The sequence below is a fragment of the Myxine glutinosa genome, chromosome 3, assembly GCF_964187855.1.
Source record: "Myxine glutinosa chromosome 3, kmMyxGlut1.1, whole genome shotgun sequence".
Lineage (NCBI taxonomy): Eukaryota > Metazoa > Chordata > Myxini > Myxiniformes > Myxinidae > Myxine > Myxine glutinosa.
In genome coordinates this window covers 62,533,721-62,549,420 of record NC_136263.1, presented here as the reverse complement: position 1 = coordinate 62,549,420, position 15,700 = coordinate 62,533,721, and the positions used below count along the sequence as shown (strand labels likewise).

At 48.9% G+C, this 15,700-nt stretch overlaps 1 protein-coding gene across 1 annotated transcript in view; it reads right to left on the bottom strand.

Moving 5' to 3' along the window:
* The window catches only part of LOC137423516 (uncharacterized), a 38,229-nt gene extending 35,074 nt beyond the window's left edge, over positions 1–3,155 (bottom strand). Inside the window, exon 1 of the mRNA XM_068110766.2 lies at positions 2,952–3,155. Coding sequence (XP_067966867.1) covers positions 2,952–3,024 — 73 coding nt within the window. The 5' untranslated portion in view covers positions 3,025–3,155. The remainder of the gene's footprint in view (positions 1–2,951) is intronic.
* Between the last annotated feature and the right edge of the window lie 12,545 nt (positions 3,156–15,700).

Here is a 15,700-nt window from a genome sequence, read left to right as displayed (position 1 = left end):
TCATCGAGATGCACTTTAATGTCCGCGTGGACACACTGTTTGAATTCCTCCACCAAGATCAATTGTCGTAACAGGTTGAAGTCTTTCCCAACCTCCTTCGAGTCACACCACCGTTCAAACATGGTTTCCTTCATTCGGGCAAACTCCACATGGGTCTCACTCTCCCTCTACCTGGCATTCCGGAATTTTTGCCGGTAAGCTTCAGGGACCAATTCATAGGCTTTGAGAATGGTTTTCTTCACTATCCCATAATCTACACATTGGTCAATCGGTAAAGCCGAAAATATATCTTGAGCTTTACCCACCAGAACACTTTACACTAACATAGTCCAGGACTCCACAGGCCATTTTAGCATTTCAGCCACTTTCTCAAAGTGTAAAAAAAACTTGGCTACCTCTTTTTCATTGAAGGGTGGAACCAGCCTCACATGCCTACCAACATCCCAAGAGTTCTGACTAGTTGTCGAACTAGCCGGCATGGATGCTATCTCTCCCCGTTCTCTCATTAATTCCAGTTCCTTGAGTTTAATTTCCCTCTGACACTCCATGTCACGTTCCTTTAACTCCCTTTCAGCTCTTCTTTCCTCTGCTCGTTTCTCCTCGAGTTCTCGTTCCTGTTCTACTCTTTTTTCCGCGAGTTCTCTTTCAGCTCTCCTTTCCTCTGTTCTTCTCTCCTCGAGTTCACTTGCAGCTCTCCTTTCCTCTGCTCTTTCCCCTGCTCTTCTTTCTTCTGCTTTCCTTTCCTCTGCTTTTAAGCTTTCCTGGCTCTGCAGTTGCATCTCCATTTTCCGGAGCTCCACATTTTATTTTTCCTCTGGTAACCAATCCAAGGCTACCTCTGTCCATGTGCCCTGTCCCACCAGAGATTCTACCACCAATGTCTGCATCTCTGCTTTCTTCATATTAACTCGGACCTCCAAGTTAAAATGTCTGGCCAATATCAAGAGTTCCGATTTTTCTTAACACTTGGAACTGTGCCTCATTAGGGGACGCCGCAAACTTTTCTGCGTCAAACACCATGGTGACTATCAGTTAACACCTGTTAACCTTCACACAAAAATTTGGGAATGTTAGGAAAAAATTCCAAATTTGGGAATTTTGGGAATGCTCGGGAATTCTATCCCGGACGAATGTTATCAGGGAAATTGCTCCCGGACGAGTGTTGTTAGGGAATTTAATCCCGGACGAAGACCCAATTTCGAGCCCCCGAGTCAATTGGACGAGCCCCCAATTTCTGTTAAGTGCTCCTCCCGGACCCCCTGGTCGCGGTGTACCTCCGAGCCCCGAGAGGAGTCACGGCAGAAAAATGTGTGTTATCCTGTGTCACAAATCAATGGTGGAACCACACCAATTGTTACCAACAAACAAATATTGTATTAAAAATCACACAAGAATAACAATACAACAATAATAGCAATCAAAAGTACAATCAATGTATATCTTATGATGGTACCATCAGCTAGTATAAGGTAACTCACTGTGCTCCAAGTGAGTGAAAAAAGAACATTTCCCAATGTCTCTATATTCCCGTCTTCAAGCTCAAAGTTGATCCCCTCCAGCGATCGTCAGAGCAATGTCGAATCAAAACCAGAATCCCGTTCAGATGACGGGCCCAGTCACGCCGCCAAAACTGCACAAAGGCGTATGCGGCCAAAGCAGCGCAAAGAGTCATGCGGCCCAAAGCTGCTTAAAAGCGCACTCAAGGCGACTGGGAAATCACACCCTCTGGTATGGATGTTTTACAGCTCCAAATCGGCGAACCTCACGTTTGCCTTCAAAATCCGCGTTGCACACACACATCCCGGATAGACAGCTGAATGGTGAAAACGGCTGACGCAAAGCAAAGACCTTTCACGATGAGCAAAGCGCGCGAGTCAAAATGGCCGACGGCTCGTTCTCGAGACGCAACGACCCGACGATGATTCCTCGGAATCCAACGCCAAACCTGACACGCAGGTTGATCAGTCACAGCGATAACAACTCAATCGCAGGAATCCATTTTCCCAGGAAACCCAAAGTTCACTCGTGACTCTTGCTCGACAACGTTCGATCCAGACCGCAAAGCAACCAGCTTCTTGTCCGACTTTACTTCGCTCCGCCCTCTTTTCTCTCCTCGTCTTCCGGTTTTTTGTCAGGTTCCCGGTCCGGTTTCCTGTTTCTTTTAACATTAACTTTTAACTTTTGAAACCAGAAATATCTATTCCCTTTAAATGACAACAATAATAATACATGGAATCGGAAATATTTACAGTGGATGCAAACCACCACAACGGAAGTGACGAATCCGTAACAATGATACTCTTCAAACAATAAACTTTGCAAGTTTTTACTTTCCAAAGCAACCATTTAATTTGCTTTTTAAAGTTTTTCTTTTGTTATTACGTGGATATTGTTAATTAATTCCATCTTTGTTGGGCTGTAACTGATAATAAATTACAAATGTCATAATACAAACTGTTTTCCATGGAAATGTTTCTTGTAATGTCAGTAAGTTTATGTGAAAGTATTTAAATGTGCTTAAGAATTCAAACAAATCCTCACCAAGACAGCACAGGAGCTAAAATAGATGGTGTCCTTAACCATCGGAAAACCGGGATGAATTGGCTCAAATACTTAAAAATAATTAATACAAGATAAAATAAGTACCAGAACAAAATAATTAATAAATGCAGAATATGATCCCTGCAGGCTACATGCATCTTTTCATCTGCACGCACCTCCCACCCCTCGACCTCTTACCTCCACTCAACAAGTATCCCAATTAAGTTTTAAACCTTTTCACAATATTCCACTTAAAATGAATTAATATTCACCGAGCGGTGTGAGATTGGTGTGCGAGAGCAACGTGGGTCGGTTGTGTGTGCCCGAATTTGTGACCACCTCTTACAGTTAAGTACGTAAGAAGGAATGTGTCGGTGTCCTGTCTTCGGACTGTGGTTTGTCACACTTACCTCGTTGCCCTTGCACAGACACTGCGATCAGCGGCAGAAGCTTGGAAAAGCCAGGGAGAAGCACCTGAGTCATGAGCGCTATTAGGTTGGCACAAAGGCATCCCACGCAAAGCGAATGTGGTACCAGGTAGTAAATACAGTATTCTATATGACTATATCTCTCCCAGTATCAGCTGGTCTGAATCCCACCCTCTCTATTCCGTCACCGGTTTAGCCCCGCCTCCCCATTCCGTTTTAGCCCCGCCTCCCCATTCCGTTTTAGCTCCGCCTCCTGAAACGTATCCTTGTCTCTTCATTAGGTCAATGTAATAACATATTAGTCTCCCTTGTTAAAAGTCAAAACCCTTCTATGCAATCTTATTATTGTGCATATTGTTAGTGTAAAACATTAATCTATCTATAATTCCATTAATCTCTGTGTGTATGTGTGTTTGTATGTGTGTATGTGTGTATGTGTGTATGTGTGTATGTGTGTATGTTTGTCTGTGACCGCTGTTTCTCGACAACTACCGGTCCGATATACTTGAAACTTGCCAGGTATATTGCTGGGGACCCGAGGATGTGCCTTTTCAAGGTTTCATATTAATCGGAGAAGTAGTTACCGAGCTATGGCGATTTCTTTACCAAACACTGCAAGCCGTTCGCTTTGGACCAAACCATTGCATGTAAATAGAGGGGGGGTTCTGTGGTCGTTGCGAATGGACCAAACCATTCATGTAAATAGAGGGGGGGGGGGGTTCTGTGGTCGTTACTGCCACGTGGTTTCAAAGTTTTTTTTTGTTGTTGTTGTTTGCACGCATGTTTTTTTGCACCCACGTACGGGCACGCCCTAGGATGTTTACACACACACACCCCTACACAATTTTTTTTTTTTTTTTTTTTTGGCAAGGAACGGGCACCCACGTACGGGCACGTCCTAGCTTATATATAGTACGGGCATGCCCTAGTAATTTTAAATTTCACTCGCCATTTAGCTAAAGAGAGAGAAAATATATATATATAAAGGGAGAAAAGTACTCATCATCTATCTATAATTCCAGTAATCTCTGTACGTTTGTACGTTTGTACGTTTGTCTGTCTGTGACCGCTGTTTCTCGACAACCACGGGTCCGATATACTTTTAACTTGCCAGGTATATTGCTGGGGACCCGAGGATGTGCCTTTTCAAGGTTTCATATTAATCGGACAATTACTTACCGAGCTATGTCCAAAAAACGATTCAACCAATCAGAGAGCAGCGAACGATCGCGTGTGCCGAACGTGGCGGACACACTCTGCCTCGGATGGCACATTTTAGAGCGTATTCATTTATTTCACGTTTGCAAACTATGTTGGCGTTAAACTATGTTTTCATAAAGTTTTAAAACTAATAAAAACGAATTTGCGATTCATTCGCTTTCCTGCGCGTTTGTGCACGCGATGGCGATTGCTTTACCAAACTCCGGAAGCCGTTCGCTTTGGACCAAACCATTGCATGTAAATAGAGGGGGGGGTTCTGTGGTCGTTGCGAATGGACCAAACCATTCATGTAAATAGAGGGGGGGGATTGTCACTGTACTCGCAAGCCGTTCGCCGTTCGCTTTGGCGTTGCGAATGAACCAAACCATTTCATGTAAATAGAGGGGGGGGATATAATTTTAGATAGATATATAGTACGGGCATATATATAGTACGGGCATGCCCTAGTGGTAACAATGTGAAGTAACACTCCTCAACGTATTGTTATCCTTCTTATAAAGTTTTTAAACTGTCACTGAAATAAATCTCAGCACAAAAAGACCAACGAGTTATTCATACCATCACATAGTATATATCTGCTGAAATCGGTACATACTCATGAAGTGTCTGTCTTTATCGTGTACAAGTCAGAAGAAAAAACATTTTAAAAAACATGTAGGGATGAAATCCCTAAAATACAACCAAACAAGGTCGGAAGGATGACGAGGTGGGAATGACACCACGATCCTTTTACGGATTGACATCCTGACATATTTTGACATACTCCCAAGGGGAGTACTTGACAATGAGCCATGTTTCAATGTTTTCCATGGAGTGGTTTCGGAGATATAGAGGTGCATCTTTTTTCTATTTTTTTCCAAGATGGCGTCTGTACCACGTGACCTATGAGGTTATAATTATCATTTAAAAAATTCTACAGGAGGAGCCTCACATATTCTGAAAATTTCGTGTTCATCGGTCTAACAGTTGCAGAGGAATTTTGTTTTATTCATACTGATCAGATCAAGCATTGTACTTGTCGAATTATGACGCCATAATTAAGGCACCGATGACATCACCATAAACATATCTTATTCCCCATGGTGAGTACTTGACAATGAGCCATGTTTCAATTTTTTCCATTGAGTGGTTTGGGAGTTATAGGGGTGTGACGTTTTTCCAAGATGGCGTCCGTACCACGTGACCTATTATGTCATAATAATGAATAAATAAATTCTACAGGCGGAGGCGCTTCTTTGGTAAAATTTCGTGTCAATCGGACCAATGGTTGCCAAGAAAATGAATTTTAAAAATGCAGACACGTACGGCACACGGCACACGTACGCAAATGAATGCTTAACCCCGCTTTTCGCTTCGCGAGCGCAGGGTAATAACAGAGTGGACTATGGGAAGGTTGGCATCTCCTACCCCAATCCCAATATGACTAAAATCCTGTGTAACATCCCATTCCCTTATGTGTGCTGGAAGGCAAGAATGCTGAGAGAGTTTGACTGCATCAAAGCCAACACAGAGCTTCCAATCCATGAAGATCCGCGGAATCTGCCAAATATGCAACTCAAGTAACGCAAATCTTTATTGGGGTCTGCAAATGTTTTGAGTGACGCGGGCTTTAACACAAAGCACAAGTGGCACAATCTCTGGACACACAACACATTGCTAACTAAAATGGCACTCGGTAGAGAGCATATCTCCACCAGGCTGAACAGTTTACCTTTTGTATCCCACCGATAGGCCGGATCTGGATCCGGACCAGAACCAAAATCGAATCGCTTGTTCTTGTCGCCTACCCAACTCATCCACCAAGTTCTGTCATCATCCGTCCATAACCTTTTGAAATATCGTGCTATATATCGTTAGTTTTTTTTTTTAGTGTACGTACATATGTGATATTTAAAAAACAGTCGAAACATTAGCTTGAAGGAGCTGGGGCTCCCACGTCGATCGGAAGAATGGACGCGACAAAAAGCTAGAATTCATCCGAGTTGCTTTAATGAAATCAAACACTCAGGCAGTCAGGCACTCTGAAAACCCGTTTATCGGTCAGCAATATATATCTATTCTCCCAGGGGGTTTGCCCAGGCCCGGCGCCAGGGGGCGTGGCCCAGCATCCTGGCTGCGGCCTGGCAAGTTGAGGGCGAGCCTGCCCGGGCGTCCCGACCGAGGCCTGGCAAGTTGAGCGCGGGCCTGCCCGGGCGTCCTGGACGAGCCCGGCATGGTGATCGCTCCGCGTCCTTGATAGGTGCAAGGCGATTGTGAAAACACAGCGGCAGCCGCTACACACGTCCCCCCAGAATCGACTTGCACCGGCAGGGTCAATTTGAGGGGGGTCCTGATGACCCGGCCGAAGCGACCCCTGGCGGGTCGTGGGAGGGGGTCCGGTGAGGTGGTGGGCGGTCGAGTGGGGGGCACCGTGGACGGGGGGCGGCCTCGCCGCGGCGGAAGGGCCACCCGTGGTGGGTGGTCGACGTCCACGTGCGCCGGCTTGAGGCGGTCCACTGCAATCTGGTCCGACCTGCCGCCGATGTCGATGACGAACGACTTGTCGTCCCGTCGCAGCACCCGGAAGGGCCCGTCGTACGGCGGCTGGAGTGGCCACCGATGTGCGTCGTGACGCACAAAAACATACTCCGCTGTGCGGAGTGCTGGGGGGACGTAGGACTGGGGGTCACCGTGGTGGGATGTTGGCACCGGGGCAAACCGTCGGGCGGCCTCCTGGAGGTCCGAGCGCTGGTGAGCTGCGGACCAGGGACTGGTAGCGTCGGGCACGAATTCGCCCGGGACGCGTAGCACCTGGCCATAGACAAGCTCGGCGGTGGATGCCTGGAGGTCCTCCTTGGGGGCCGTGCGAAGGCCCAAAAGGACCCACGGCAGCCGGTCGGCCCAACTGCCGTCTTGAAGGCCGGCCATGAGCGCGGCCTTCATGGAGCGGTGGAATCGCTCGCACAACCCGTTTGCTTGGGGGTGGTAGGCCGTAGTACGGTGGAGCTTGACCCCCAGGTTGCGGGCGACCGCGCCCCACAGCTCGGAGGTGAACTGTGGTCCGCGGTCTGACGAGATGTCCGCCGGTGCGCCGAAGCGGGCGACCCAGGTGGCGATGAAAGCCTGCGCCACGTCGGCGGTGGTGGTGGAGACGAGGGGAACGGCCTCCGGCCACCTGGTGGTCCTGTCCACCATGGTGAGCAGGTGTGTGAACCCCCGTGACGGGGGGAGGGGGCCCACCAGATCCACGTTGACGTGGTCGAAACGTCGTTCGGGCACGGTGAAAGGTGCCAGCGGGGCCTGGGTGTGTCGGTGGACCTTGGCCCGTTGGCAGGCCGTGCAGGTGCTGGTCCAATCGCGGACGTCCCGACGAAGGCTGTGCCAGACGAAACGCGCCGACACCAGCTTCTGGGAAGCTTTCCGGCCCGGGTGGGAAAGGCCGTGGAGGGAGGCGAAGATGCGGCGTTGCCAGGTGACCGGCACGATGGGGCGAGGCTGGCCTTGGGAGACGTCGCAGAGCAGGACAGTGTCCGCGCAGGGGATGTCGGCCAGGCGGAGGCCCGTGTCCGCCGCCCGGAGGGCTTGCACCGTGGTGTCGGTGGTTTGGTCCGCCGCCATAAGCGCAAAATCCACGCCCAGGTGGACCGCGTTCGCGCTGGCCCGGGAAAGACAGTCGGCCACGGCGTTGTTTTTGCCGGCGACGTGCCGGATGTCCGTGGTAAACTCCGACACGGCGGAGAGGTGGCGCTGTTGGCGGGCCGACCATGGCTCCGTGACCTTGGCCATGGCGTAAACCAACGGCTTGTGGTCGACGAACGCCGTGAAAGGTCGGCCCTCCAGGAGGTGGCGGAAATGGCGGACGGCCAGGTGTAGACCGAGGAGCTCCCGGTCAAACGTGCTGTATTTGAGCTCGTTCGGCCGGAGCTGCCGGCTGAAAAAAGCGAGTGGCTGCCAAACCCCGTTCACCCATTGCTCATGTACGGCGCCCACCGCGTAGTCGGAGGCATCCGTGGTGAGGGCGATGGGAGCGTTGAGCACCGGGTGAGCGAGCAGTGTTGCGTCGGCGAGGGCCCGCTTTGAGCGTTGGAAGGCCGCATCCATTGCTGCGGACCAGACAACATCGTGTTTGGCTGGCTTGCCCCGGAGGGCTTCGTAGAGGGGCCGCATGAGTTGAGCCGCGCGGGGCACGAAGCGGTGATAAAAATTCACCATTCCCAGGAATTCCTGCAGGGCCTTTATGGTGCGGGGACGCGGGAACGTGGTGATGGCCTCGACCTTGGTTGGCAGCGGCACGGCCCCGTTCTTGGTGATGTGGTGGCCCAGAAAATCAACGGCCGTCGTGCCGAAGTGGCATTTGGCCGGGTTGACGATGAGGCCGTGCTCGCTGAGGCGCCCGAACAGTGTTCGGAGGTGGAGGAGGTGCTCGGCCCGGGACGTGCTGGCGACGAGGATGTCGTCCAGGTAAACGAAAAGGAACGGCAGGTCACGCAGCACGCCGTCCATCAAGCGCTGGAACGCCTGAGCCGCGTTCTTGAGACCAAACGGCATCCGCAAGAATTCGAATAAGCCGAACGGCGTGATGACTGCCGTTTTAGGGACGTCGGCCGCCCTGACAGGTACCTGGTGATATCCCCGTATGAGATCAATTTTCGAAAAAATGACCCGTCCCGCCAGACGGGCGGAGAAGTCTTGGATATGCGGGATCGGGTACCTGTCGGGGGTGGTAGCGTCATTGAGACGGCGGTAGTCGCCACACGGGCGCCATCCACCCCCCGGCTTTGGCACGATGTGCAGTGGCGAGGCCCACGCGCTATCGGAGCGCCGCACGATGCCGAGGTGCTCCAACGCGTCGAATTCGGCCTTCGCTACGGCGAGCTTGGCTGGGTCGAGGCGGCGGGCCCTGGCGTAGACCGGCGGGCCCGTGGTTGGTATGTGGTGCTCGATCCCATGCCGTACTGCGACGGCCGAAAACGTCGGCCGCGTGAGGGCCGGGAACTCCGTGAGCAGGCGAGCAAACGCGTTCGCCGCCGGGACGGTGCATGCCAGCTCGGTCGGCACGGAGCTGCTCAATGTGCATACCAGGGAGCTGAAGGTTTCAGCGTTGATTAAACGACGCCGTTGGACGTCCACCAGCAGTCCGTGTGCGCAGAGGAAGTCGGCGCCTAGCAGAGCCATGGGCACGTTGGCGGTTACAAACGTCCAAGCAAAGCGTTGGCCGCCGAAGCAGAGGGTGACGTTGCGCGGGCCGAAGGTGCGGATAGTCGATCCGTTGGCCGCAACCAAGGAGGGGCCGCAAACCGCGGATTGCCTGTCCTGGTCAGAGGCGGGTATGACGCTCAGTTGGGCGCCGGTGTCGCACAGGAAGCGCCGTCCGGACGCTTTATCCGTGATGAACAGTAAGTTGCCCGTGTGGCCGGCGCTCATGGCTGGTAATGAACGCCGGCCCGGCCGTTTCCCGGCCTGCCGAAGGTGCACGGGGGTCGGCATGTTCGGGCCTTCTGTCCGAACCTGGCATGATAGTAACACCACGCTTGGTCAGGTGGAGGCCTCGGTCGTCGTGCTGGAGGTGGTCGGCTCAGTAGAGCGGCCGCCAATTGCGTCGGCAGTTCGGCCGTCGACCGTGCCGGGTGCTCGGGCGCCATGGGTGTTGCGTCGGACGGCGGTGGGTCCCATGTCGCCGCTGCGATGCGCTGTCCTGCGGCGGAGATCTTGTCGGCTTCTCTGGCAAGGGCCCGGGGATCTGTGATCGTCGTGCTTGCCAGGGCGAGGCGTACCGGGTTAGGCAGCTGACGGAAGAACAGCTCCCGGAACAGGAATGCCGGAGACTGCTCGCCGAGCAGTGAAAGCATGTAGTCCATTCGCTCGGAAGGGCGCGTGTCGCCGAGCTCAGGCAGTTCGAGCAGGCGCCGTGCGCGTTCCGCCGATGGGAGGGCGAAAGCATCGAGGAGCAGCTTCTTAATCGCGCCGTATTTGTCAGCGGCTGGCGGGCTTTCGAGGAGGCTCAGGGCGCGGGCCGCGGTAGCCGACCCGAGCGCAGCTACCACATGGTGGAAGCGGGTGTCGTCGGCCGTGATGCCTCGCAGGGCGAACAGGGACTCCGCCTGTGCGAACCAAACCGCCGCGTGCGCCTCCCAGAAGGTAGGCAGTTTAAGGGCGACTGCCGTGTCCATGTCGATAGGTCACCAATGAAGGAGCTGGGGCTCCCACGTCGATCGGAAGAATGGAAGCGACAAAAAGCTAGAATTCATCCGAGTTGCTTTAATGAAATCAAACACTCAGGCAGTCAGGCACTCTGAAAACCCGTTTATCGGTCAGCAATATATATCTATTCTCCCAGGGGGTTTGCCCAGGCCCGGCGCCAGGGGGCGTGGCCCAGCGTCCTGGCTGCGGCCTGGCAAGTTGAGGGCGAGCCTGCCCGGGCGTCCTGGACGAGCCCGGCATGGTGATCTCTCCGCGTCCTTGATAGGTGCAAGGCGATTGTGAAAACCCAGCGGCAGCCGCTACAAGCTTTCATATTGCAGATATCTATTCCTCATGGCATTATCTCACCTTGATTATATCACGGCTGTGATTGGCTGCATTATGTTGCCCTGGCAACCATCTCGATAACTTGGTTTGTGTGCACGATATTTCAAAACAAATTTTAAATTTATTTTCCATATTACACAAATCTATTTCTCATTACGCCCAAAAGGTGAGGAACATAACATCGTAAATTATGCATTTTGTCATACCCTACCATCCACGCGGCCTTGCAATCCACGACAGAGACTTTACGGCAGACCGTGAGTTGTATGGGAGAGTTTCTCACTCTACACATGTATAAATGATGTTCAACAGGTTGCGCTTTATTTTGGTTGTATTATTTTTGAAAGCAGATTTTTTAAATTGTTATGGTACGGATACAATACCCAAGTGAGAATGTCGCTTCCATTCGTTTGAATCATTGTAATTGCTTCAGCCATTATTGTGCTAGGCTGGATAACATTTATCAACAATTTGCCATTTTTCCCCATGCCATAACTACATATAACTACGTATACTCCATAATATTTCATCAATAATTCCAAGAAGATAATTTTCGAAGAACCATACAGAAACACCGAAACAAGTGTCATAAGAGGAGTAATAAAAAAACTGCCACGTTACTACAGCGTTTTATACACAACTGAACTGTCTGAACACACTCAAACCTACTCAAACCTTGGTCCGAGTGTGCAATGCAAGAGGTGGGATGGGTAGAATAAGGGTGGGACCAAGAAGGAGGTGGGGTGGGTTTATCGTTATCTTCACAAAAAAAAACAGTACAAAACCAGGCTGAACAGTTTATGTTTTGTATCCCACTGATAGGCCGGAACTGAATTCGGACCTGAACCAAAACATAATCGGCTTGTTCTTGTCACCTGACCAACTCGTCCACCAAGTTTATTCATAACTCATCCACAACTTTTTTTAAATATCATGTTATATATCGGTTTTCGCCCGATCTCTCAGTGGTGAAGAATCACTTAAGAATTAAATAATTCTCGTATCCGAATCCATATTCAGATCTTCACCAAATTCGAATCGATTCGTCCTTGTAACACATCCAACCTGTCCACCAAGTTTCGTCCAAATCTGTCCACAACTTTTTGAGATATCGTGCTATATATCGGTTTTAGCCCGATCTCCCAATGGTGAGGAATCACTTTAAAAATAAAAAAAATTCTCGTATCCGAATTCATATTCAGATCTTCACCAAAATTGAATAAATTCTTCCTTGTCACACACACAACCTCTCCACCAAGTTTCGTCCAAATCCATCCACAACTTTTTGAGATATCCAGCTATGTATCGTTTTTGGCCCTATCTCCCAATGGTGAAGAATCACTTTAAAAATTACACTAGCCGCATCCGAATCCGGATTATCACCAAAATCTAATCATTTCGTCCTTGTCACATACGCTACATCTCTGCCAAATTTCGTCCAAATCCATCCACAACTTTTTGAGATATTTTGTTCACAGACAAACAAACAGACAGATATGGGTGAAAACACAACCTCCATCCACCTTCAGTGGCGGAGGTAACAAGAAAGAGCAATCGGATTGCAGACTCTCACTAGGACGTGTTTTTAGTAGTTTTTAAGACTTGTGTTAAAACAAATATGGCGGCCATGTGACCGATGACGTCATCATTATTTTTTTTCTCCCCCAATTTATCCCTAGATAACCCTCAATAAATGTCATCTTGATCGGATGAAGTTATGTACTTGTTGCATTATGACGTCGTAATGGAGGCATTGGTTGCATTATGACGGTTGGCAATGGTTGGCATTGGCAATGGTTGCATTATGACGTCGTAATGGAGGAGGATTCCCCTTATCGCGTGAATGATGACATCATCATTAACCTACGTTATTCCCCATGGAAAGTTCTTGACAATGAGCCATGTCTCTATTTTTTCTATTCAGCACTTTCGGAGATATAGAGGTGCAAATCTTTTCGGTTTTTCCAAGACGGCGCCCATACCACGTGACCTATGACGTCATAATTATCATAAAAAATTGTACAGGTGGAGTTGCACCTTTGGTGAAAATTTCCTGTCAATCGGACTAACAGTTGCAGAGAAAATCATATTTATTATGTGCAGACAAACAGACAGACAAACAAACTCAAATGCAATACCCTCTCCTCTGGCGATGGTAAAAAGTACAGAATTCATAAAACACCTGGCCCCATGCAATCTTTAGAAAAAAGACATGGGAAGGGTCTTTTAAACTTTTGCTTTGATTTTCCAAGCATAATCTATATTTCCTACGAGCTGAGATTTTGTCTGAATCTCGATATTCCCCAATGCTGAGAGCTCAAATGACAAATTTGATTGATCGAGAACACGTAAAATTGCATAATATTTTGTCAAAGTACTGCTAAACTGGAATTTTTGGGAAGTGACAAGATGTGATTTTTGTTCAACATTGTTCAAGTATACAATTCAATTGGAATAAAAGATGTTTTAAAGGTTGTAGAAAAAAAAACTACACCACTACACGTTAAAGTAGTTATTCGTCTTTGTTGTTTGTGTCCTTAATGAAGTCCTTAAAAACAGTAAGTTTCCTGTTTGGAATTATTTTGAATTTCGTTTGACTGCCAGACTGATCCTCTCTGTGCATGCGACATTTGGCGGACATTCCACACAATTCGCCAAATTCAGAGCCAGAGTACTGCTTAATCGCAGGTTTATGTTCCGATTCATGTTCAAAATATAGCATTCAATTTAAATCAAGTTGTTCCTCGATCAAAAATTGACGTCTATAGACAGAAAGTAATAATGTCCTTTTCAAATCAGAGTTTTTCGAGGGCCGAGTGTCCTTTTGAAATTTGCATCCCTGGTCATCTATCTATCTATCTATCTATAATTCCAGTAATCTCTGTGTGTGTGTCTGTGTGTGTGTCTGTGTGTGTGTCTGTGTGTGTGTCTGTGTGTTTGTTTGTCTGTGACCGCTGTTTCTCGACAACCACGGGTCCGATATACTTGAAACTTGCCAGGTATATTGCTGGGGACCTGAGGATGTGCCTTTTCAAGGTTTCATATTAATCGGAGAAGTAGTTACCGAGCTATGGCGATTTAGCCGTTCGCCGTTCGCTTTGGCTTTGCGAATGGACCAAACCATTTCATGTAAATAGAGGGGGGGGGGGGGTTCTACCGTACTCGCAAGCCGTTCGCTTTGGCTTTGCGAATGGACCAAACCATTTCATGTAAATAGAGGGGGGGGGGGGGTTCTGTGGTCGTTACTGCCACGTGGTTTCAAAGTTTTTTTTTGTTGTTGTTGTTTGCACGCATGTTTTTTTGCACCCACGTACGGGCACACCCTAGTATATATAAAGCACAGTTTGTGTGTGTGTAATGTTACCGAAAGACTCCGGAGAGGCTCACGTACTTGATATTTGGCACAGACATGGCCATTGAGCCTGGGAAGGACATGGCCGACCTAAAAATATTTGACGAGATCCATATTTTTTATTCATATTTACCTCAGCGCATTTCAGCGAGGAATATTATACACGGAATCTGACCTGGTGGCAGAGCAGCGCGCTGATTCGCTCAGAGCGATCACGTGATGTTCCATCCCCCGCCGCCAGACCATTGAACATAAAAAACAGTTTGTGTGTGTGTAATGTTGTAATGTGTGTAATGTACGGGTCTCCCCTTCCCCGCCCGGCAACGCCGGTACTGGAGGGCGTCACAGGATTGGTGAGTCTCCAAAATCCGCTTTGTGCTGTTGCGAAGATGCAGGACGATGTCGCGATTGTTGTGCTGCTCTCCGACCATGAGAACTGCAATGTCATTGTTGACTGGCCCTCCCCTTCCCTCCCCCCTCCGTCCTCCCCACCCTTCCCCTCCACCCTACCCCCTCCCCTTCTCCCCTCACCCTCCCCCTCCCCCCTCCCCTCCCTTTTCCCCCTCCCCCTCCCCTTCCCCCCCTCCCCCTACCCCCCTCCCCCCCTTTCCTCCCCCCTCCCCCTCCCCCCACTCCTCCCCCTCCCCCCACCCCTCCCCCCTCCCCCTCACCATCCCCCCTCCCCCACCCCCCCTCCCACCCTCTCATCCCCTCCCCCCTCTTCTCCCCTCCCCCCCTCTTCGCCCCCTCCCCCCCTCTTCGCCCCTCCCCCCTCTCCTCCCCTCCGTTCCCCTCCCCTCCCCTTAGAGTCCCTTTATATACAAGGACTCTACCCCCCCTTTCCCCTCCCCTGCCCGGCAATGCCGGGTACTTCTGCTAGTCTGGAATAAACCATTCGTAATCTATAATTCGTTCCAAAGTCAATATTTTCAATCCTTGAGAAAATGTTTACCAAAAATACAATTGCTCGTCTCCAGCACCAGGGGGAAACGCATCGTTATGGTTCGGTGGGAACGGGTTCGGTGTTTCACGTATACATAGGGATGATCACAAGGTTCTCAAAACGGAATTCTGACCATTTCAAATTAAATTTCAAATTTAATAATTTTCAAATCATAATTTTCATATCATAATTTCAAATCATAATTTCATATCATAATTTCAAATCATAATTTCAAATCATAATTTCATATCATAATTTCAAATCATAATTTCATATCATAATTTTCAAATTAAACTTCAGCATTCTAACCATTCGAGTCCAGCAAATGCAAATGTATATATATATATATATATATATATATATATATATGCAAATGTATATATATATATATATATATATATATATATATATATATATATATATATATATATATATATATATATATACACTGTATATATATATATATATATATATATACATATATATACTGAAACGCAAAAGAAACTTACCACCTTTGAAACCTTTAAATATCAACAATAACACTGCGTGTAGTAAATGTGTGAACTTATTTGTGGACAATAGTGTCCTCACTGTCAGACAAAACGGTCACGGATGGTCACTTGAACCTTCAATGGTCACTTCATAGCACAGCTGTTGAACAGCCGTTTTGACTGTCAGTGATTAGCCAAGGGGTACGGGATGATTTTA